Source organism: Rattus norvegicus, chromosome 16 (assembly GCF_036323735.1).
Source record: "Rattus norvegicus strain BN/NHsdMcwi chromosome 16, GRCr8, whole genome shotgun sequence".
Lineage (NCBI taxonomy): Eukaryota > Metazoa > Chordata > Mammalia > Rodentia > Muridae > Rattus > Rattus norvegicus.
This window is the reverse complement of record NC_086034.1, coordinates 63426558-63451118: the sequence shown is the minus strand read 5'-3', so window position 1 is coordinate 63451118 and position 24561 is coordinate 63426558. Positions and strand designations below refer to the sequence as shown.

Sequence of the window (24561 nt, the reverse complement as noted above, 5' to 3'; positions counted from 1 at the left end):
TGATAAATCAATGAAGAAAATAAACCCAAGTTCAATGGAGTAGTGATTAAGCAAGTAAAAACAGCTCTCTGCTCTGGAGAGCAACATTGCATAGCAAGCTTATAGACTTTGTTCTCTTGGTCACTCAGGAAAGGACTTGTATCAAAACTGTTATTAATCACATCAAATGAGGGGCAAAGAATGGAACAGAGACTGAAGGAAAGGCCATCCTGGGACTGCCCCACCTAGGGATCCGTCCCATCAGTAGACACCAAACCCAGTCATTGTTGCCAATGCCAAGAAGTGCTTGCTGACAGGAACCTGGTATAGCTGTCCCGAGAGGCTCTGCCAGAACCTGACCAATACAGATGCTCGCAACAGCCGACCATTGGACTGAGTATGGGGAGCCCAGTGGAGGAGTTAGGAAGAATGAAGGGGTTTGCAGCTCCATAGGAAGAACAACAAAATCAATCAACAAGATCCTCCCCACCCCCCGCCCGAGCTCCTAGGGACTAAACCAGCAAGTATACATAGAGGAACTTATGGCTTCAGGTACATATGTAGCAGAAGATTGCCCTAACTGGAATCAATGGGAAGGCCAGTCCTTAGTCCTGTGGAGGCTTAATGCCCTAGTGTAAGGAAATGCTAGGGTGGTGAGGTGGTGTGGGAGCACCCTCATAGAGGAAGGGGCACAGGGGAAAGGATAGGGGGTTTGTAGAGGGGTAACTGGGAAGAGAGATAATATTTGAAATGTAAATAAAAAACAATAAAAAAAAACAGTAAACTAACAAAACAACCCCCTAAGGTGACTTATCTTGAGGACACCACCTTGGAAGTGTAAAGGCAGCCTGTAGGTCAAGCTCCAGAATCCCCATTTGCTTAGCCAAGCCTTGACACACAATCCAAAGATTTGGGCCCTATGGCTTCAATGAGTCAGACTGAAAACAAGGTGTGAAGAGAAATACTGGGGCTTGAGACATGGCTCAGCAGTAAAGAATACTTGCTAATCTTGCAGAGGACCCAGGTTCCCAGCACCCACACAGCAGCTCATCTGAAACCGTAGTTCCAGGGAATCTAATGGGTCCCTCTGGCATCTGAAGGCGCGCACGCGCGCACACACACAAAGAATCTTTGTATTTGTGTAGGACATAAGCAGACATCCCCCCCCACCCCCGAAATACTGCATGTAGCGTTTCCCACAGCACTGACCTGGGGCTTTCTAAGATGAAGTATCTAGAGGTGACTCCAAGTACAGAAAAGCGCAGGTTCTACCACACTGTGGCAGCAGGCTGTAGGTGGACTCACGGCAGTTAAGTATCCTCAGGGACCACAGTACCCTATCCCCCAATCTCAAGCCTTTTAGCCTCTGTCTTAGTAAACACAGTATACCTCATTCCACCCAAGAATATTGGGGTAACTTCTTTTTAAAATGAAAGTCCTTTTCCTCACCCATTTACTTCTGGTTCCCCAAAGACTCCGAGCTTGTTACATTTTCAGTTAAACTACTCCAACAGGACTCAATGCAACCATTACTGTACTGTAGCATTCTTCTTTCTTTAATCAGGTGAGTTTAATGTTTTTAATCAGGAAAAGCTCACCAACTTTCTACAGAGGACTAGGCAGCTCGCAGGCGAGTTTTCTAGAGTGAACATTCACCTCTGCAGCTGCAGCACAAACACAGAACGCAGGCAGATAATCACAAACAGGAGCCATCCCACAGGTCTTTATTTACAACACCAAGATTTCATTTCCTAAGACTCCATGTTACAATTCACATCCCCAGCATGAGTAGGTAGCACTTACCTGTCATCACAGTACTGACTGACTTGAAACCAGTGTAGACACACAGACACACCCTGTCAGAGACATACATGCACACGCACAAGCACTCTCGACTTTAACTTGCCACTTGGCATCAAATTTGGCTCATGGTTATATGTGTGGATCCTCTGCTCCGGTGTGAGCTTGATGCTGTGTGGGGCCAGGAAGAGCTGAAATGTGGGTCAGCACTAAGGACAAGAAGATATTTAATGGGACCACTCATTTACCAACACTGGAATTGATTATACATGGAAGGCTCTCAACACCCCCTGCTGGAATGAAGGAGTCTCAGTCCATCGCTAAGGAAGTCAGTCTCCTTACAGCAGCTCAGAAAGTCTTCCTTGAAACAGGACACACCCCTCACAGACTTCACAAAGGATGTGGGTCAGCTCACTTGAGGTGACCTCTTTGTATTGACCACTTGTGATCCCTCCTTCCTCAGAAATCTTCCTCTCAATCACGCTCCACAGTAAGGTTTGGGATATCCAGGAAGGTGAACTAAATGTCCTTTTACCCTTCAGGGAGTTACTGTTTAAATAAACAATTCTTCCGCAGCAGTATCCTTTGCCCGAGACCCCAGCGGAGAAAACCTATTCCTACAGCAGGCAAGCAGGTCTATAATGGCTAAAAGAGAAGAAGGGGGTTGGGGGAGGGAGAAAAAGAAAAAAACATCCTCGAGGCTGGAGAGATGGCTCCAGGGCTGAGTGCTGAGTGCTCTTGCAGGGGCATGAACTCAGGGTCCCAGCGCCCATATTAGTGCTACAATCACCTGTACCTCCAGTTCCAGGGCATGACTCCTCCATGCCTCCACAGGAATCTGAGGGCACAATGGTGCACATAAGCTCTCCCGGCACACATGCACATAAGAACAAATGCCAAATAAAAGAAAAACTCTTCTTCCTTCTTTTGCTTGATCAAGCCAAAGGAGGGAGAGATGGAGAGAAAGAATTTTCAGAGTCAGTATTTAAATTAAAAAAAAAAAAAAAAACAAGACAAAATACAGCTGAGAATATATACCAGTTTGTATGGACTTGAATACAGGAAAAAATCTCCACGTCCAAACAAGTAAACGGAAACCGAGGGAGCGAGCATGGCTGCAGGGGACAAAGCTCGAAGTGACTAAGGAACACCGTGTAGCACGTGACAGCAGTTACAAGCAGCAGTATCTGTACACAATGCACGCACTCTGCAGTAGCTCCCTTTCAAGAATTATGATTCTATAACTTATAAACAGGTTAGCTCAGCAGAAACCCAAATCAAATCAGAGGGCTTTGACAGAGACTCAAATGTGAGTAAAGATGGAAAAATACTAAGTAAAGCCAAAAGCATTCTAAAAAAAAAAAAAAGTTAAGTACTTGACTAGGAATAAATGTAAACACCCGGATTCAAAAAACAAAAAAATAAAAAAACGAGGAAGGCATTAGTATTCCTTGCTATTCTTTAATTTGCCAATGGTAGTTTCGCCTATTCAGTAGCAACCATGCAATGAGGTAACAAGCAGTTATTTTCCTAGGGCACGAACCTGCCCTGATGTCAACATGGCTTATGTGGGAAAATGGAGTCAGCCTAGCAGTCCTCCTGGTGTCTGTCCTTACAATGATGTGCTTCTTTCCATCCCTGAGCAGCTCTGCTAGCCTGTGTAGCAAATTCTCAGGTCACCAAGCACATCTGTTTTTTCTTTGATGCTGAGTTAGAAAAACTTGATGACTCTACTAGATTATATTGCTCACAGAAATAATATGATCACAATTACTAAGGAAAGGGTAAAAAGCAAAACAAACAACAGGCAAAAATTGGTCCATGAAAATCGCGAGAAGGGTTTAATTCCGTAAGTCCATACTTTCAGCCTCTAGATAGTTTTACATCATTATCTCCAGAGCACAGTTTGATTTTAGAAATAGGAATTATTTCCCAATATATACTGGTCACTCACTAAGACAAGCCAGGTTTAATAACTATGGCACAAAACATTTCACCTCACAGTACTGAATACAACAAATGTTTACCATGAGCTGTAAGTCAATCGCAAAGCAGGGCACATTCACAAAGGAGAGGGAAGCCAATGAGCAAATTTTCAGAATCTCCCATTGATTAGTAAGTTATAGCTCTCATAATTTCACTTGTATTTCCTACTAACACTTTTTAGAGTCAGGGTCTCATTAATGGCCCAGGATGGCCTCAGATTCACTTATGCTAGGAACTGAACCCAGGACCTCTGAAAGAGCAGCCAGCACCCTTAACCTCTGAGCCATTTCCCCTGCCCAGTATTTTAGTTATTTTATGCTTATGAATGTTCTGCCTGTTGGATTCTTTGACTTGAACCTGGGTCTTCTAAAGGAGCAGCAAGTGATCTTAACCACTGAGTCATCTGTGCTCTCCAGTAACTAGACTTTAAACTAGATCCTATGGCCTATTATAAGGTTTCCAGTTATGAGATGAGATCCCAGTACTTTATTACATTTTGCTTACTTGGACACATATGCATGTATATGTGGGAGCAATTCCAACGGTGTGCATGTTGGGAATCAGGGGACATCCTTGAGTTAATTCTGTCTATCATGTGTGTTCTGGGGATCAAATTCAGGCTGTCAAGGTACGCTCCTTCAGAAATGATTCCCTGGCCTGAACACAGGAACAGATACAGATATGCAGAAAATGTTCCAAAAAGAAACACCTGAATTTGCTGCTCAGCGAGCACTTTGTTGAATGGAGCAGAGTGAGTGACACACGGGACAGCTGCTGTCACCTCTGTCTCAGATCCTTAGTTTCTTCCCAGATCGGGCTGGCTGAGCAACTTACTCATGTGCTGTGTAGGGAGGCCCACTATGGGTGTGTCTACACCAACTTGCAGACTTTTTTTCTGATCATTATTCCCTGAAGGATTATCGTTTATTAAGTATAAGCTACCTAGAGATCATTAAAATATATGGGGGAATATGTGCAGGTGATATATAAACATTATGCCATCTGAAGTACAGAACTTGAACACCTGGAGAATCTGGTACGCACACACAGCATTCCTGGAACAAACCTCTCACTGGTAACCCCTTAACTTCACCTACAAACTTACAAAGTTAAAAGGACCACACTTTACTTAAAATTCAATGGGTAAACACTGCCTTTCAATCCTTTCCACACTTTCAAAAAATGTATTTAATTTAATGGTGGTAATGTAGAAAATCATTTTAAATTTCAGTATCAGTAAGACATGACGTTCAAAGCATGAACCAATAAATCTTCCACCTGAAAAGCAAAGGAACACATCTCGGACTCCTTACATTATAAAATTCAGTTCTAAGCTGGGACTGGTTACTGTGTGTGACTGGTTACTGCTCATATCAAAAGTGCTGGTGACAAAGGATCTGGTGTGCCCTCCCACAAAATGTCTGCATACATACCATCTATCTGTAACTGTAGGAAACGTTTAAGGTGCTTGAAGGTTGTACTAGCTCAGATTCATTCACTTGCTACCTTTGTAGCAACTGATCCAGACAAAAACGTAGTTACTTTCTACTATGCGGCATCTGTGGGGCTGGAGCGCCCTCTACTGGTAAGGATGAGGACACACTCATTAGCTGTCCTCCGTGCAGTTTTTCATTGATTCGAAGTTCACATCCATCCTGAAGCATCCGAACCGCTATTCTAGCAATGTTCTTAGAGTCATCAAGACCACTGTGAGGTCGCCCATCATAATCCATGCCTAATTTTTCAAGCATTATTGTTAGTTTGGTCTGGCTTCTTGGAACCTGGAAAATAAAGAACCAAGTAAGTAATTAGGAACTATGAACAGTTCAGTTAAAAAACAAGAAAAGCAATTTAGCTAAGACACAGCACAAAAACTTCAGGAGAGCAATTAGGAATCCATTCAAGGATCTTAACAAGGATGTGAATAATGTCTGAACAAAGACCAGGAAAACACCTGGAAAACAGTGAAATGAAATTATAAAAACAATTCAAGGTATGAAAAGAGAATCTAAAAGAGAAATAGAATCACTAAAGAAAAGTCAAACTGCCAGGTGTGGTGGACCACGTCTTTAATCCTAGCACTATGGAAACAGAGGCAGGCAGACCTATCTCTGTGAGTTTGAAGTCAGCCTGGTCCACATAGTGAGTTCCTGTGATGCTCTAAAAGATCAAAGGGGAAATTTTTTTTGAAAAGTTCAGTAAGTCAAAATAAAAACAAAATGGCAGAGAAACTTTCAGGTCACAAAGACACAGTAGAAAAAAAGATCAAAGAAAATAATAAGTTTTAGAAAAAAGAAAAAACAAAAACCCCATATTCCAAACATCCAGGAAATCTGGGATGGGAGACTATGAAAAGACCAAACCTATAAACAATAGGCACAAAGAAAGGAGAAGAAACCTAGGTTAAAAGCACAGAAAAGATTTTAAACAAAATCATAAAAGAAAATTTCTTAATTCTAAGGAGATGCCCAGCAAGGTTCAAGGGGCATTCAGAACACCAAATACAGACCAGAAAAGAAACTCCCCATAGCACTTCAATAATCACAACACTTAAACACACAAAACAAAAAACAAAACAAAACAAAACAAAAGCTGCAGGGGAGAAAGACCAAGTCACATATAAAGGTAGACCACTAACATAACATCTGACTTCTCAATGGAGACTCTGAAAGCCAGAGGGCTTGGACTGATGTACAAGCTTTGAAAGACCACAGGTCTACACAGACTACCACACCCAGCTAATTAGGGAATGAATAAAAATGGGTGGCACTGAGAAGGTGTGCCCACAGGAAGACATTTCCATGCCCTGGAACACGGAGGGAAACTAAGACTGAATCAATTCTCAATGGTCTGGGCAGAAGACAAGTCAGGCTGCTGGATTTTTTCATAACAACACAGGCATCTCCCAGGGAAGAGGAATACTATTGCTACTTTTCCTGTTCACCCGCTGTCAGAGGAGCCTCTTACAGCAGATGGGAACTAACAAAGAGACACAGGATTACACAGTCTGCAGGGCGAGACCTCGGAGCATTCAGTCCTAAATGGCTGTCTCCACCCCGCTCTGCCCGAGGGGTTCAGGGATCTATGCAGAAGAGATGAAGAGTAGTCAGAAGTGACAGATGGTTCCCAGGAAACCGTATCTCAGACATGAGGACTGAGACACACGAACTCAAAGGCTGTAGCAGCATACAAAGGGCCTGCAAAGGTTCAAGGGAGATGGGGTCCCAGTGCTGAGGGTAAAGTTCCCGCCCCTAACCAAAGCTATCTGTAACTGATGCCCACGGGCAACAGAAACGTTAAACTTCCTCCAATGTCATCTCACTGAATATACTAACCACCCTCCAGGAGTAACTGGCCAACACAAAAAAGTTCAATGGTATTTTCATACCTTTTGTCTTATTTTGGCTATTTTAGCTTGGGGTATTTTTTTGGTCTTATTGGTCATTTGCTTATATACTTTGGTTTCCATTTTTGTGAGTTTGTGTGCGTGGGTGTGTACACGTATACACAGGTATTTTAAAGAGTAAGGACATAAGAGTTGGGTGGATGGGGAAGATCAGGGAGGAGTTGAGAAAGGGAAAAATTGTGACCTGAATATATTTATGAATTTTTTTAAATTAAAAAACTAGGTTAAAGCTGAGCAGGAGGTGAAATAACTACAGGTGATGAGCTGTTGTCAGTTTTCTGATTCAAAATAGCGAAGACAAGCAAGTGAGGACAGCACAGAAACGCGACAGCGTCTCTTTAGGCTGGAGCTGAGTCATGCCTGGCTCAGATTTTCCTTTCAGATAGGTTTTGGATTTTTTTAAAAAAGTTGGGCTCTTTTTTATTCCCAAAATGAGTGACAAGAAAAACCCATAAAAACAAAAACATTATAAAATATAATCAAAGGACTAACAAGGCATAGCCGAACCGTGATAAACTAATAGCAAAAAGCCTAATTTAAAAGAACAAAGGATGGGCAGAAGAGAGCAGCACACCCCCAGCAGATTAGTGCACACCTAAGTGTCAGGAAGTCCCAGATGGCACAAGGATCTGGATCTACTGTGAAGGACACAATCTGACTGCACGGAGGCAGCGCAGCACAAGAAGCAACGCCAATGAGGCACACAGCGTGTGACCATCAGCTACACCCCCAGGTTTACACCCTAGGACGTGAGCACTAAGTCACCAGAGGACAAGCAAGAACGTTTTTAGCAGCACTGTTCTGAAAAACCCTAAACTAGAAAGAAAAGAAAACAAAACAAAACAAAAAACCACTCTCCCTGCCCTGCCAATGTAATTTTCAATAAAGTATTTAAGAAAAAGTACCTCTTTTAAAAAAAAAAAAATCAAACTACATTAGGACATACTTTATCAAGAGCCGTTGTAAAAGGAGATGATGATGACAAAGAATCAGACATGACAAAAGGACTGTTTGACAAAGCAAACAGCCAAGGGACTTTCAGAAGACTGAAGGACAGACAAGCTAAAATTACAAGATTAAGGGCTCCAAGACAGAACCCTGAAAGCCAGCCACAGACTGCGAGTACTGAAGTGTCACAGTCCGACCAGCCAGGGGTGGGCACAAGCTCACAACCTCAGCCCTCTGCAGCGGCTGCCTGCTGAGGCCCTGCTTCCATCCCACAGAGAGCAGGAGAGGGAGGCTTCCTGAGTGGTCTCTAGTCTCACAGGCACAAGCATTGAGCAATGACTCAGTTATCAACATGCATGGCGGGAGACAGGAGACTTAACAGAGCTGAACCAGGCCTCACTGTAGGAATTCAACAGCTATGTCACAAGGAAAATTCAAATACAGAATAAGCCTAAGCATGCGACCCAAAAAGTGCAAAGGTAAATATGTGAAGAGACCACCTTCTTAAAGGTGAGAGGATTTGTGTGAGAGTAAGAACCAGTTCTGAGAAGGACTGTGACCGGAGTGCCCACTTCTCTGTCTTTAAATATTAGCTTAAACTCTATACTACTTATACATAATAACTTTGATCAAAATAAAGTAAAATTAAAAAGGAGTGGCGAGAGGGGTTGGGGATTTAGCTCAGTGGTAGAGCGCTTGCCTAGTAAGCCCAAGGCCCTGGGTTTGGTCCCCAGCTCCAAAAAAAAAAAAAAAAAAAAAAAAAAAAAGGAGTAGCGACAGCTTAGGCATATAGTGCTTGCCCAGCAGACACAAGGCCCTAGGTTCAAGTTCTAGTACACAACAAAAGCAAAATAAAATCCTATAGCATTTGTCCCAGAAGCAATCCATTTATGAATCTGTCTGTTAAAGGTAATGCATTAAATGAGAATAAAAGGCAGAGAGAGGAGCCACAGTTCTAATCTCAACACAACCGAGATTATAAAAAGTAAAAATTACATAGCTTTCTTTTTTTCCTGTGAAAAACACCTTTAAAAAAAAAATCCATGGGATGGAGGGCTAGCCCAGCTGTTAAGAGCTGCTCTGGTTGCTCTTGCGAAACCCAGGTTGCGTTTCCAGGATCCGTGTGGTGGTGCCCGACCATCGCCAACTCAAGCTCCAGTGGACCTGACCCCATCTTCTCGGCCATGGGCATCAGGTACATCAGGTATGCTCATGGTCCATACACATACATGCAGGCAGAACACTCATACACATCAATTTAAAAACCTAAAACAACTTAGTACCCATATAAAATCACGGCTGAATATTTATGTAAAATAGAGCAAACATGGTTAAGAACATAATAAAAAAGGAATTTTTACCTTATAAAAGTTTCCGTAAGACTTGCGAATATTGATCCACTTTTTAGCAAAAGAAGGGTACTTGAGTCTGCTTAGTTGGCACTGGATGTTTAAGAACTTACTCATATCCCAGGAACTTATAAAGAGAGAAAAATGTATGAAGTAAGTGCTTCTATTTGTGTTTTCTTTCATTAACTTCCTCATATTCACGCAAAATACCAAGCTTAGAAAAGTAACCTTGATTCCTAGAAAGTCTTTAAAAGGGGAAAAAAAATGCAGTATTTTCTTGACAAACTATTCTTACTAAGCTCATCTTGATAGCTTTTGTGGTTCTGATTCTTGGCCAAACTTCCAGCGCACAGACCAGTCAGAGCCATGCTATACTCTAAGACCTTGTCTCCAAACAAGGCCAGAAGCTGAGCTCATTCGAATGTGGCCTTCCTTGGGCAAAGTCAAAACAGCAGCAATTAGAACTTCAGCAGGAAATGTTACAGTCCCTCAACTCAGTTACCATAAAATCAAAAACAACAGCGTGCTTCTGTGTACTTTTAACAGTCTGAGCCGATCATCACTAACTCTGAGCTGCCTAAATTATTTCTGGAGGCATCAACTACTATTTGTGCTACTGTTCTAATAAAAACAAAAACAAAACAAAACATCATACCAATTTTGAATGATCTATCACAATATCTAAGATTTTAAAAAATTGCCTCCACTTTGTAATATGATAGAAACAACTGTCAATGTTAGCAGGAACACTGCCCATGTTCAAAATCAGTAAGATTTCTAAAGAGCCCAGATTTCTAAAAGCAGTGACAATGTGGTAAGTTCCATGCACACCTCCTGCTACGTGAAGACCTCTAAACCTGTGTGAACAGCACCCTAACCTGGGAGCACAGCACATGGCATAACAGAAACCAGAAGAGAAGCTGTTTGCTGCTTTTTCCTTTACCTTGACCTTGGTACAATGTCTACAGTGTCTCTAATCCTTCTTCCAACCCTTCAGATTTTCCTATGGAGACTTTCATTTTTCTTCTCTTTCTGTTTTTTTTCCCCCAGGGAGGAAACATAAGTAGAATTTTGAGATAGGGTCCCAAAATACTGCCCAGGATTGCCTCAAATTCCCGATGTGCGCTGACCTTGAATCCCTGATCCTCCTGCCTCCAATGCTCAAGTGGGGGATAACAGATGAGCATCCCAACACCCAGTACTCATTTCTTTTCATCTGACAGGTAACTGGGCTTGGAAGGCTATGGGGTAATAAAGGACATGCTCTGAAAGGATTGCCAACATCTATAAGAAAGAGCACACATTAGACAGTCAGCATGGCAGACATCCCCGTGGCTGCAAGACGTGGAAGGAGCAGCGAGCTGTGGTGCAGGGCAAATCTGAAGGAGAGGGTGACAGGGAAGGGAGTCTCCCAGAAGGAATAAAACATGAGCTGGGCAGAGGAAGGGCAAACCCTGAGTGAGTGGGCAGTCTGAAGAATGGAGGGTGAGGCAGCTGTGTGAGCAATGTGTAGTTCAAGAGGACACCAAGCTGTCGGCCTCCGTGAGCAAGCAGACATCAGGACGGCCACAGGGACACAGACAAGCAGTTTCAGAGTCCATGGGAGTATGCATCACCCTGGGTTTCTAGTTACAGACTTGGTGTGTTGGTGGCTTTCCTCCTTTCCTCCATCCTGAGAATTCAACTGTTAACTAGGGAAAGAATATGAAAAGAAAACACACTCTCTCTGTAGAGTGCCTCCCGGGGACTTTAATGAGTAACACTCTGTGGACACTGTAGAAGCTAAATGAATTAAGAGCGTCTTTTGTTAACAGGGACTTGGAAGTACTGTCCTACTTACCCATCTGTTAATATGCAGTATTTGTACTTAGTTCCCAACTCCTTTGACTTCATCCACTCGATTACTTTTTTCAGGACCTGAGGGAAAGCATCGGCTCTGTCTACCTGATCCTGAAGATACAGATGGAGAGAGGTTGGTGTAGTTACTGCTTGTTGGAGGGAAGCAACAGTATCTGAACTGTTAAACTTCTGTGATCTCCATGACTTAGACCTGCTTACTTACCACTTAAATGTTCACCTGAGACAGTAGGAAGACAGTAGGAAGTCATTTTATACCCAACAGTTAGGGACTGCTTTCAACTGAGTGTACAATCCTCCCAAAATGTACGATTTAAGATTGTCCTGGTTTTGTCAACCACACAGGTGACCTAGAGTTAGGAGGGCCAAACCCACTATAGGTAGAACCACCCCAGGCTGAATAAAAAGGCCTGCTGTGCTTGAGCCAGAAGCAAGCTAGTTGAGTGAGGCAGTCAGCAAACCTCCCTCCAGTGTCTGCTCCCACCAGTGATGGACTGTGATCTGAGGGAGGAGCTGAAATGAACCCTTTCCTCCCAAGTTGCTGTTGGCATTCATTACAGCTATAGAAAGCAAACTAGAACAAAGATCAGCCCTAGTGGCTCTCTTTAGCGGCCCCTAAGAATTCTCCATCTCGGATCTCGCCCTCTCCGCACTACACTAAGCTACAGTATGTGCGGCAGTCACACTGCTGTGGGGCTGGACTTTCTAAAACATCAATCTGACAAACTGCAGTTTAATACTTGATTTCAGGATCATAGAACCCTTTATGATTTGCTCGCCTCTGCCCAGCTCAAGCATATTCTTAAGAGCCCATAGATCTGAGTCATGCTGAACTACACCAAGTTCTGTCACCACACACCTAACATGCCCAAGCCTTCCTTTCTGCTCATTTACTTACCATGAGCAGCCCAAGTTCATTAACATGAAGACACTTCTCAGGGCAGCCCTACCTTCCAACACAGATAGACGTAAGCCCTCTGTATGGATGCCTTCACAACCAAATCAACACTAGCTTGTCACTCTTTCCACCCAAACCGTGACCACTGGTTTATCTGTCTGATCCACTACCAAAGCAGAAACTGAAGAGACTTGACATAAACATAGAGTGGGAGACAGTGAACAAACTATAGCAAACAAGAACCAAGTAAATTAACAAAAGCTACACATTAAACTTAAACAAAAGCCCAACACTGACCAACAAAGGTGTAGTCAGGACTGTAACAGACCCGTTGTAAGGCCTACGTGTCACAGAGTGCAGCAAAGCGACACTGCTCTTACTAATGCTCCATTTTACAACTGAAATCTTAGCTGCAACATCACAACTTTGAGGGATGGTTAAGTGTAGAGCTGACGCTTTAACTTTTGTTTCTGAGGTGAGTCTGCCCAGGCTGCCCAGGCTGGTTTCAAATATCTGTGCTCAAGAGAACCTCTAACCTCAGAATTGCACCCCCTACTCCCTTAGCATGTGAGACTGGTATATACCACTGCACCAGTTCTAAGACTTTTTGTTAAAATTTTTATCATAATTATATTACTATAACATTATTTACTGTTTTTTACACTTGGTCTTAGCCAAAAAAGGAGAAGCGATAGTTTACTATTTTTTTTTTAAATTCTTTTAAAATTTATGTGTATGGGTATTTTGCCTTCGTATATATGTACTGTGTGCATGTTTAGTGACTATGGAGACCAGAAAAGGGCCCTGGATCCTGGGTCTAGATTGTGAATGACCATATGAATGTTGGGAATCAAACCCACACATCCTCTGGAGGAAGAGCCAGTGCTCTTAACCACGGAACCATCTCTTTTTGCTGGTGTTATTTTAATTACAGTAAGAAAGACTCACAAAACAAGGAAAACGGCAAATTAAATGGCTTATAACAATAATTTTTAAACTATCCACAAAGGAAACCACTGATTCAAAAATTTCAAATTCAAAATAAGCACTAAACCCAAGAGAAATTAAAACAGAACAGTCACCTGAGTAATTCCAGTAAGACCAATGCAGAACTCTGAAAGCTGAGAATTCACCTCTGGTCTCACATACTGCTGAAACGTGTCTTCCTGCAGGGAGGACATAAGAGAGATTGTTTCACGTCACTACAGTACAAGACATGGACATCAACAAATCCAGCCGCAGATGAACTGCATCTATTCTAGACGGATCATTTCAGAGTTGCTAAGGAGATCCCCTAACAGAAAGCCTTCTGATATTTACATTTAAAGACAGCTTATTTTGGACTTTAAAGACATCAAGTTAGCAGGTGTCTGAAAGCACACCTTCAAACCACACTGAGGTAAATATTTTCTTTACCTGTAAAATGCTGGTCATCTATTTTAAGACCAGTAACCTGTTGACACAGCTGACACTTTACGATAATGGGTTGTAAAAACAATACACTCTTCAGAAGAAACAGGCTTCAATTGTAGGAAATCAGCTCTTGTTCATTCCATAAAAGCATTCAATGGAACTAAACACCCAAAGTCAAACTTTGCCATGTGACTACAGCAACTTATAAGAACAATAATTGTGTAGCAACTTTTCATGTTGGTTTCCAAGTTATATGCTCCCAACTCTGAGAACTTTGAGGAAGCTTCTTTTTTTCCTCCTGTTGGACATGCTTTCTTCAAAGTACTAGGTTATTTTTTGAAAATTAAGACCAATTTCAAAACCTGAAGATTTAAATTGCTGTAGTCACATGGCAACTGGTAACCTCAACTATATACAAATAAAAATAACTTTTTGTAGAAAGTTTTAAAAAAAATTAGTTATACACACACACACACACACACACACACACACACACACACTATGGAAGCCACAAGAGGCCGTCGGCTCTCCTGGATCTCTTGGAGCAGGAATTACAGTAAGTTGTAAGTACTGATAAGCAGCCTAACTGCTGAGCCATCTCTCCAGCCCCTCAAAGGTTTAAACATTGAGAATGGCAAATGTACAGACTTTCTAAGAACAAATTGCTTTTTCAATTGGGAGGGGAGTATTTTTATTTTATGTTTGCCTGTTTTGTCTGCATGTATATCACCCAGAAGGGGGTGCTGGACTCTCTGAAACTGGTTATAGACAGTTGACAGCTACCATGAGGATGCTAGGAATAGAACTTGGATCTTCTTGAAGAACAGCCAGTGCTCTTAATCACTGAGCCATCTCGCCAGGAAAAAGAACAAATTCTTATGACACACTGACCTTACCATACAACAATCTGTTAAGCAGAGGTTTAATAAGAACAGTAAAAGAAAAAAGTAAAAAATAGCAAAGAACAGTTTAATTTCAAAAATCAAATAAATCCATTTACCAGTTTATTTTTTAAACAAGAATTTTAGTTTGTTGGATGTTATAAATATACACAACCTATAAAAGTCCTTGTGAGGTATCAATATTAACAATTTAATTATTATTTGGAGAGTTTGTTTTGCTTGAGGCAAAGGTCTCACTATATAGCCTTGGCTGGCCTACAGCTCACTATGTAGACCAGGTCAGCTTTACTTGACTCCGGCCCAAGTGTTGGGAGAGCATGCTATCACACACCACTTATAATTTATGAAAATTTCAAACATCTTAATTGTATTTATTTGTGTATTCTCTCTCTCTGTCTCTCTCTCTGTCTCTCTCTCTGTGGTGTGTGTATCTATGAATGTGTGATTACCAAGGCACAAATGTAAAGGTCAGAGGACAAGTTGGGAGTAGTCATTCCTTTTGTACCATGCTCATTCCAGTCCTCAGGCTAGGCACAAGTACCCCTTGAGCAATCTTGCCAGTCCCATGGTTTATAACTTTTAAATAAAAACCTTTCAAGGATGTAATTCCTTTGGCATTATAATCAAGTAATACTAAATATACTAACAAACAAAGAGGCAAAGTTTTTCAGAGCCTGCTTGGTGATGCTCACCTTAAATCCCAGTACTTAGAGGCCGAGGGTGGGGGATCACTTTCAATAAGCATACTACAGAGACATATTTATTCATGGACTAAATACTAATCATTAAAAAAAGTATGAACCAAGGAAGGAGGATTACAGACAACAGCTCTACAGGGGTGTCTATAATCAGGAGATAATCAGGAGTGCTTTACTTAGAGATGAACGCTAGCACCCTGGAGGGTCTCTGGGGGCAGGGTGTGTATATGGATAACCAGCTGGAAAATGGTCGGCATCTTTGAGAAAACAGGAGGCAAACCAAGGTAAAAGGAGGCTAGATGAACACATGAACTATGTTTTATTTTTTAATTTAAAGTTAAATCAGAAGTCATGGCAAGGTTTAGTATTCCTTGGGCCACTGTGTTGAAGCTGACTGGTAACAAGGATAGAAAACAGAGTAAGTAGATGAAGAATTATACAGAAGCTTACAGCCCACCTAGCCTGGAACAGGTAGGCAACAGAAACAATGGAGATCGATCCTACTTCAATGAAGTAGAAAACCAACTCAGCAAAGCTGTCTTCTGACCTTCACGCAAAGACGGATGGACACACACATGGACGGACGGACACACGGACACACACGGACACGGACACACACACACACACACACACACACACACACACACACACACTCCTTTATAAACTTTAAAAAAGAGAGCACAGAGCTTAAACTTGATTGAAAGAAGTATAAGGAATGGCAAGAAGGAAACAAAGAGAGGAGTATATGTAACTTATTTAAAGAGTTTCTCCGTGAAGGAGGAGGTAGCCAGCAATATCATGGAATGGGGATTTCCTGTGGTGGGACAGCATGTAATGAGAATACATTAGCAATGTGTCCTATGCCTCAGTGAGGGAAGAAAAAGGCTAAATCATTGTCCGGAACTGAGAGAAGAAATGAAATGACGGGCGGTGGTTTGCTTGGCCCAGGGAGTAGCACTGTTAGGAGGTGGAGCCTTGTTGGAGGAAGTGTGTCACTGGGGGTGGGCTTTGACACTCTCCTCCTAGCCATGTGGGAGAGTCTTCTCCTGTTTGCCTTCAGAACAAGATGCAGAACTCTCAGCTCCTTCAGCAACATGCCTGCCAGGATGCTGCCATGCTTCCTGCCTTGATAGTAATGGACTGAACCTCTGAACCTGTAAGCCAGCACCAATTAAATGTCCTTTTTAAGATTTGCCTTGGTCATGGTGTCTCTTCTCAGCGATGGAAACCCTAAGACATGAGTTACCCAAGGGTATCTAGCTGCCTTCATAGCTGCCATTTTCCCTTTTACTTTGACTACTAATCTGCTTGGAGAAGCTGATTTTAGAAACAGGCTGGATTACGCAGGTGGTAAACAGTGAGAGGCCCTGCTTCACAGGTGCAAGAAAAGGTGGCCTAAAGCTGTCCTCTGTGAGGGGGAGAACATAGCTAAGAGATTTTGAGCAGAAAAGCTGTGCATTACCATGTACAGGCCTTTCTGTTCTTAGTGAATGGACTGTGAGGTACTGTGACATCTCCTCACTCAGTTTATAAGACAGGAGGCATTATTTTGAGGGATTAATTCTAGGAAGTCCTGAACCTAAAATGCAGTGCCGATAATTACCTGGGGCATACATGTATGGCTTGGGAATGTAGACTCAGATGTTTCCCCTATGCCATCAACAATTATCTCTACAAACGGTCCCACCCTCACTGTACAGCAAAACCATCTAAGGAGCTTTAAGGAAGCACACTGATGCCAAGAGCCACTCACAGAACCACTCTCAGCACCACGCACTGGGTATTTTCCCAGCTCATTTGTCACTCCCCTGGAGACTGGTAACAGAAAAAGCACAATTTTAGCTCATGGACAAGAATAGAAACCGTCCCTAGAACTTCTGCTTCTCTGTGGTTTTTCTATTAATCATGCTGATGTGGAGCTCACAGCAATATGTAGAAATCTCCTTTTGTAATTCTATTTGCAGCTAAGGTGGCAAACAGGAGCTCCTGGCTCACTGATGAACAACAGAATAGGTGCCAGTGAAACAGATGAAAATGCAACATTCACTTACGATCTCTAAGCTGTGTGTATTCAACAGAACAACAGGAAACTCAATAATTTCATGTAGGAACTCGGCTGGGTTCCCCTCTTCACAGGTGGCCTCAAAGTCAATAATACAAATATAGTCATAGTAACTGTCCACGGCGTTGCTTTCTTTCAGCATCAGCTTCTGCTTCTTGTAATAGTTTTTCAGTCTCTTCTTTAGAACATCCTTGACTCCTCTAAAAACATAAGATTAAGTAAATGTTACAGTCAAGAATTAAAACTCCTAGCTGCTGGCACTAGCTTGCAGTTGCAGCCACAGCATAACTAAGGAATGCTGGCTAAGACAAACGTAAAAAAAGAAAACCTCAAAGCTAAGCTAGCAAAGAGCTACTGAAAACACAATGATTAATATGACAAAAATTTCCTTCACAAAAGTGTCTTCTTCATTGTATCTAGTATTTCGAGCCATAACCGTGAACTTGCACACAATACTGCCCTGTATTAACATTATATACATGATATAATGTATATAATGACATATATATATATGACAAACTGTAATGTTGAATAAGAAAATTCAGGTAAATTGAACACACTGTACTCTTTGTTCTGCATTCCTGGGTTAAACAACTATGAAAGCATTAGGGCCCTTAAGTTGAATGTCTTACAGCTACTTCAAAAATAATTGAGAATATACCACCTGAGAGCATGCTTTGAGAGATCACTAAGACATTCAGTAAGAGTGAGTGAACCTAGGTTGCTCGATTTCTTGGTCTCATCACCAATCAGTGACTTAAAACTTTCATTTTGGCCCGGTTGTTTTCCTTTCTAAACGACCAGTGAAGCATTGAACAAGAATCCTACATATTATTGAAAACGATAATCAACCAATGCTTGTTTTAAACAAATCCTTTTAGTAGTTTTTCTTTTTTTTGAGATAGGGTCTCACTACTATATAGCTCTGGCTGTCCTGGAGGCTGGTTTAGAACTCAGAGATCCACCTGCTTCTGAAGCCTCCTGAGTGCTGGGATTAAAGGTGTGTGCCATCATGCCCAATGTTTTAATGTTTTCTTGGGTCACCTGTGAGATGTGACTACTTAAGTTACTTTCTGTTCATTTCTTTTCTTCATCTTATTATCTATTGTTTCTCTGAAGAAATGGCCCGATGGTGGCACAAACATTGAACTAGCTGCCCAGGGTGAAAACCTCTCCTCTCTAACATCTGCCTTGCTCTTCTATATCAAGCACCATGTTTACCAGCTCTACCTCTGGGCACTAACCACTCTGAACCAGGTTACCCTCAATCTCTCTATTACAGTTTCTCTTAGCTTCATGGAGGACAGCAGAGGCCACGCTGATCACAGCCTGTAGCACACTGCTTCACCTCACAGTAGGAACCGAGCACTAAACCTAGCACCAGCACGTGGGAGGCAGAGGTAGGAGGATCTGATTTCTGTGAGTTCAAGACCAGCCTGGTCTGCAGAGTGTTCTCCAGTATAGCCAGGGCTAGACAGAAAAACCCTGTCTCATAAAAAGCCAAACCAACTAACCAACCAATCCAAAACATACACCCCCCCCCCAAAAAAAAACAAAAAGAAAAACAAAAAACTGAGCACTAATTCAATTTCTTGTGTAAGTCCTCTTCAGTGGCTTCTTCCCTCAGGCACAAAGTAAAAGCAGACTTCAGCACAGGGGTCCTTCACTTGGCCTCAACTTAGGATTTCAGTATCACGTCAAATACTCCTTCTCCCCACAGCATGCTGCCACACCATAAGCTGTGATTATACAGCACGGTGCACTGTAGTCTGAATTGGTGACATGCTTTCGAATTCCTTTAAGTTTGTTTATACAATAAAGCCAAGAACATATGACAGAAAACATACAAATAGAATAGAAATTACAAGGTCTTCCTTCTTGTTTTGTTTTAAATTTCTTTTTGCCTGAAATATGCTCTTTCCTTTTCCTATTTGGCATAATTTAAATGTCACATTTCTGAATTCCTGGGCCACAGTGTTTTGCCCCCTCAGCTGTACTTGGCCAGGAATCCAACATTCATATACTACAACATCCAGGACTGTGGGCTGGACTCACACAGTACAACATCCAGATGACCATGAAACAAAGGGTGCCTCAGACCACACTTGTGCCAAAGGTAAAATTAAGGAAACATACTTGCTACACAGACATGACTATACAGTTACACACTGAGAGTACATTTCTAAAATACTCACAAACTTTGACTCAAACAGATCTTTTGCCTTCTAAAGAAGAAAATAGAGTTGCATGAGAAGACTCATGCTAAAGAATATAAATTATAGCTGGATTTGAATTATCTCATGGTAGGAAATTTTTACTTTTATTATATTTTAGTGGTTTCTAAAATGAGCAGGTACTACTTATGTAACTAGAAGGTGATTTTGGTTTTAAGAATTAGAGTATATCAATCGCTTCAAGTAACAAGTTAGAAGTTAGTTTTAATGACCTTGTTTCAAGCTTGAATTCTGAAAGTTTAGCTCTGAGCTCCTCCTTGCTCATCCTGTTGATACAACCATTTGTCATTGCAATCTCTTTGTAAACCGGGTCACTGAAGTCACCGCCATTGGAGGTTATGAACTTAGATCCATCTGTGTCTTTGCCATCAAGTCTGCATCGCTGCTTTTTCTATGAAATAAGGAGAGGTAAGTTATAATCCGTGCAGATATAGTTTTAAAGTTGCAAACTCTTCATGTACATGGACAGTGAAAAGCTCCCCTTGGTGCCAGTGGAGGAGGGCAGGAAGATGAAAAGATGTTTCCAACATAATTGGCCTCGCTCTATTCTGAGTCACAAGATTCCTCAGAGGCAATGAAGCTAAGTAAAAAGAGGACAGACACTAGAGTCAGAGCCATGTCAGTTTGGGGCCTCGGCTAGCCAGTTACTAGCAGCATGCCCTTGGGCAATTTTAGCCTCTGATCTGTAAGTTCCTCACCTACACAAATATAATCGTCCTAGATGATACTTGGTAATGGTAAACAGTATTTTGGTAGCATTTATCCAAGTATGAGACTGTGTACACAGCAGGCTAACTACTAATAAACAGTGATTTTACCCATGATCACAAGACTATAAACAAATCCTTTCACAAACAATATCCCAAACTCAGAAGTAGACTGTTGAAGTGACTTTTACATCACCATGCATGCATAAAGCAGTGACTTCCTGAGGACATTTTAACCTGGTTTTATTTCACAAAGTTAACAGAACCTGCCCCAAATGAAAAGAAAGCAGATGTTAGTTCAGAACTAAAACTTCCTAGCATTAAAACAGACAAATGCCTTCTGTTTTAAACCACAATTTAAGTCACGCATTATACCATGTATTCAAATCTACAGTGGTCCTTTTGTGTCACGTGACTATTCTATATTCCTCATGGGCAGACCTAAACCACAAATACAATAATTTCTAAGGAATTTTTAAAGTTAATTAAATGTCTATATACGACATTACAAATATAAATGATGTTTTTAGAACTGTCAAAAAGTTTATTTACAGGTGGGAGAGATGGTTCAGTGATTAAGAGCACTGTTGTTTTTCCAGAGGTCCTGAGTCAATTCCCAGCAATCACATGATGTCTCACAAGCATCTATCTGGCGCCCTCTTCTGGCATGCAGATGTACATGCAGATAGAGCACTCAATAAGATTATGTACCACTACACTCAGCCTGAAAAAGTTAATTTACTGTTAACATATAATGTGTATTTACTTGGTCATAATTTACTACATTGTCCCCAAGTAAACTTTACAAATTATGGAATAAAGAGGAATCCCCACAGAGAGGCTGCAGTCCCTAGCTTGAGACTGTCAAAGGATCAAGATCGCCTCCCACTCTAAGCTTCCAACTGCAGCAAACTTACTAGGAGTGAACTGCTAGGTGCTGTGCCGGAGAACTCAGAACTCTCATTGCTGCTCTCTTTGAGAAAGAGGCCAATAATTTCACTGCATGAATCGTTCATGAGCGGGAATAAGCTTGTCAAAAATACATGTTACAAAAGCAAGCCCTTACCTTGTAAATCAGAATATGCTTAGACAAGTGTTTTTAAGATCACACTGCACTTTGACCAAATAACTAGCTTTCAGGCATATTTTAATTTCTCCTTAGACATTATCAGGATACTTTAAAGTTACAATGAATTTTAAGCTCCATTGTTTTTCAGGTTACAAAATTCTAAACAAAACAGTTTAACCAAAATCCTTAACTTAAACAAATTCTCTTTGAACAAATCCATTCTGATACACTTGAATTCTTACCTAAAAATCTAGCTTCAAAAATTTATCACACAAACGCACTTATTCTAGACAAATAAATGGTCATTTCTATAAAGATTTACTTGTGATGCCAAGGTTCAACTACCAGCCTTGATTCTGTGAAATCTATTACTCCCAAATTTCAGGTATACACTACAAGTTTAAAAAAAAAAAAGTTTAAATAACTTTTTATTAAAAGGAAAGGAACAGAAGGGAATATTCACAACCGCACACTCACAATTCTCTGCAAATGCACACTCTTAGTGAATTAACATCCAATATTAGCACTAGCATTCACTCATCTCTAGACTCCTCTCTCACGTGACATAGAGGACTGGCCAGATAAGAATAATGGAGGTGGAGTCACAGCATGGAAGGAAATACTCATTTCACAGATCCTTGACATCCTGTAATCTGCATGCACCCAATTAAATATACACACGTTTGTAATATTACAAATAAGACAGTCCTTTACATTATGGGAAAGGATCATGAACTTTACTAATTTGCTACACTGCAGAGAAGGGCCTTAAGAGTGTGGAACTTAAGGATGGGTTTGCACACTTTTTAAATGAACACAACTTATTTCAAAGTATCAAAGTTTTATAAAGTAACCAGGAAGTAACCACTTCTCAACGAAACCTGTTTTCACAATTTTGTTGCCAAATACTATGCACTACCCATTTACTAAATAAATAAATAAATAAATCAACTACGGAAATTGGAGTTGGTGGAAATTTACTATGTAAATCTCAAAAACAACAAAAAAACTTTTGTTTTGAAAAAACAAAACAGTTGCTAAGAATCAATGGGAACACAGACCCAGGCCTTGAAAGCATTCTCTCTCAGTCTCAGGACTCTGAAAGGCAAGAAGTGCATTCGACTTCCCTTATGAAAAGCCTTACAAATTAAAATTAGATTTAGAACCGACTTAGATGATGTTGTCCACAAGGTATATTAGAACGAAAGGGGCATCATTCTATAAGGGGCAAATGGAAGCTTCTTTCAGCCTTCCAAAGTACCAACTTAACAAGGAATAATCTGGAAAGATCCAGAGAAGCATGCTCAGTACAAGGGGAACACAAGATCCTAAGTTTGAAAACACTCCACTATAAACACAAGGAAGCCAGAGTGGACAGCAAAGATGTGCTAAGAAATGAGCAAAGGCGGAAGAGAAGCAAACCAAAGAAGGCACGGACTGAGCAAACTAGACACACTCAGACTTAAAATATATTTTAAAGGCTATTCTGGTTACTACGCGAAGGTGTAAATGGAAAAAACAAAGGCACTGGGAAGCCTCTTCGGAATACCCACCTTTTGACATTTTGGTTTTGAGCTTAGCCTTTCGCGGCCAAGCCATCTCTCTACCCTGGATTTTAGTGCTCAACTCCTATTAGGAAAAAGCGACGGATTTTAGCATCTGGTTCGCAACCCGCGGCGCTAGCCAACACTAATTCATCAGGATGAATAAAAAAGTCCGGGGATCGCCTCACAATCGTGCTGCTGTCGTGAGGATGTACCATTAGGGTACCAAATCACTTAGTAAGCCGATCGTGGCTGGGTTCTGGGCATGACAGTAAGGGGACCAGGGAAACACCGGGGGAGGGTCCTCTCGGGAACAGGCGCACCTCGGGGTGCAGATGGCAGTGGGCCGTCTGGGGCTGGGAAGACACAGGCTGCCGGAGCATCCCAAATGGCTGGAAGCCTCATCTGGCGGTGAGGGTGGGCGCGGGAGATAACTCAGCCAATCAGCGCCACCGGGCTGATGGGACGGCAGTGCGCCCGCGCGCGCCGAATGTTTACGCGGAATTCTCACTCGGAACTTCCCGCCCGACCTCCTCCCTCAGCTCAGGGTGCTCGCCCCGACTGGGACGGAGCAGGGGAGCGAGCGAGGCCGCCCCGCGCGAGCACCCTCACCTCCACGCTCAGCGGCCGGGACTCCTCACACTCTGGCCGCGGCGTCTTCTGCTGCGCCGCGTCGCCGCCATGCTCCCGGCCCCGCTCGTCCTCCATGCCGCCTCTCGCGCCGGGAGATGGCCGCTGACGCTCGCTGTCACTCCACCGAGCCCCACGAAGCCGCCTTTCTCCCTTGAAAAACTACCGCGCTCACGTTCCCGCGGCGGCCGTCACACAAACTCCGCCGGACGCCTCCTACTTCCGGGAGCGTGTGGCGTCGTCACGCCGCGCAGGCGCAGAGGGCAGGTCGCGCGCGCGCGCGCGCGAGGACGGCGGCGGGAGAGAGCCCGGGAGAGGAGAGCTTTGGGGAAGTAGGGGTGGCTAAGCCGGCCAGTTCAAAGATGACCGTGCTACGCCTACTGCCTAGGATGCGCGTGTGAAGCTGCCCTAATTAGTGTTTGCTGCAGGTCCTAAGGTCTTTCCCCTAGTAATCCAGAAATCTATTTATTATCTTCCCGTAGCCGAAGCGGCTTTGACAATGGCCAGTGTGGTCTATGCCCTTCTGCAGATGCGTTCCTCTTGTCTAGACATCTCAGGTTTTCTTTCGGCCAGTTACACGCTTAAATCTACAGGATTTCCTCCCTTTCTGTTGCTGTTTGGCATTTGGTGAAGTTTGTTCAATCATTTCACTTAGGGAAAATGTTTTTTTCATTCCCACCGCTCCCCACCCGCGCCTCTGTTTATGGGTGTTTAACCTGCGTGCATGTCTGCACTGAGTGTGTGCAGTACCCCAGTGGGGCGGAAAAGCGTTGGGTTCCTGGGATTGGTGTTAGAACTGAAAAGAAAATTATACAAATTCTAGGTTTAGAAATATAAAATTAAAAGAGTTAGCCCCAAAAGCCACAAACTCAGGGCTAAGCCCTGCCGCCAGGAATAGCAGGCCATAAAGATAAAGAAAAGGAATGCAGGATCCAGCTCAGGCTATCGAGGACTGACCCATAAACCATCCAAAGACGTCCCCCCAGCTTACTCAGAGTCATACTTTAACCAGATGTCCTCCAGACCCTGATAAGCCCCTACTTGTGCTTTTCAGCCATTGTGTCCTGCAGAGAGCACTC

At 42.3% G+C, this 24561-nt stretch overlaps 1 protein-coding gene across 2 annotated transcripts; it reads right to left on the bottom strand.

Moving 5' to 3' along the window:
- Positions 1-3597: 3597 nt before the first annotated feature.
- On the bottom strand, positions 3598-23707 carry Eri1 (exoribonuclease 1). 2 transcript variants are annotated; one of them, XM_039094644.2, is made up of 8 exons: positions 23465-23707; positions 22862-22937; positions 19745-19923; positions 17288-17498; positions 13306-13389; positions 11309-11418; positions 9481-9595; positions 3598-5546 (listed from the first exon to the last, which is right to left on the bottom strand). In XM_039094644.2, the coding sequence occupies exons 3-8, from the start codon at positions 19819-19821 to the stop codon at positions 5304-5306; spliced, it is 840 nt and encodes a 279-aa protein (XP_038950572.1). In that variant the 5' UTR covers positions 19822-19923; positions 22862-22937; positions 23465-23707; the 3' UTR covers positions 3598-5303. The 2 variants fall into 2 exon arrangements, with proteins under 2 accessions (XP_038950572.1, NP_001014165.1); NM_001014143.1 differs by lacking the exon at positions 22862-22937 and having other exon boundaries at positions 23465-23687.
- Between the last annotated feature and the right edge of the window lie 854 nt (positions 23708-24561).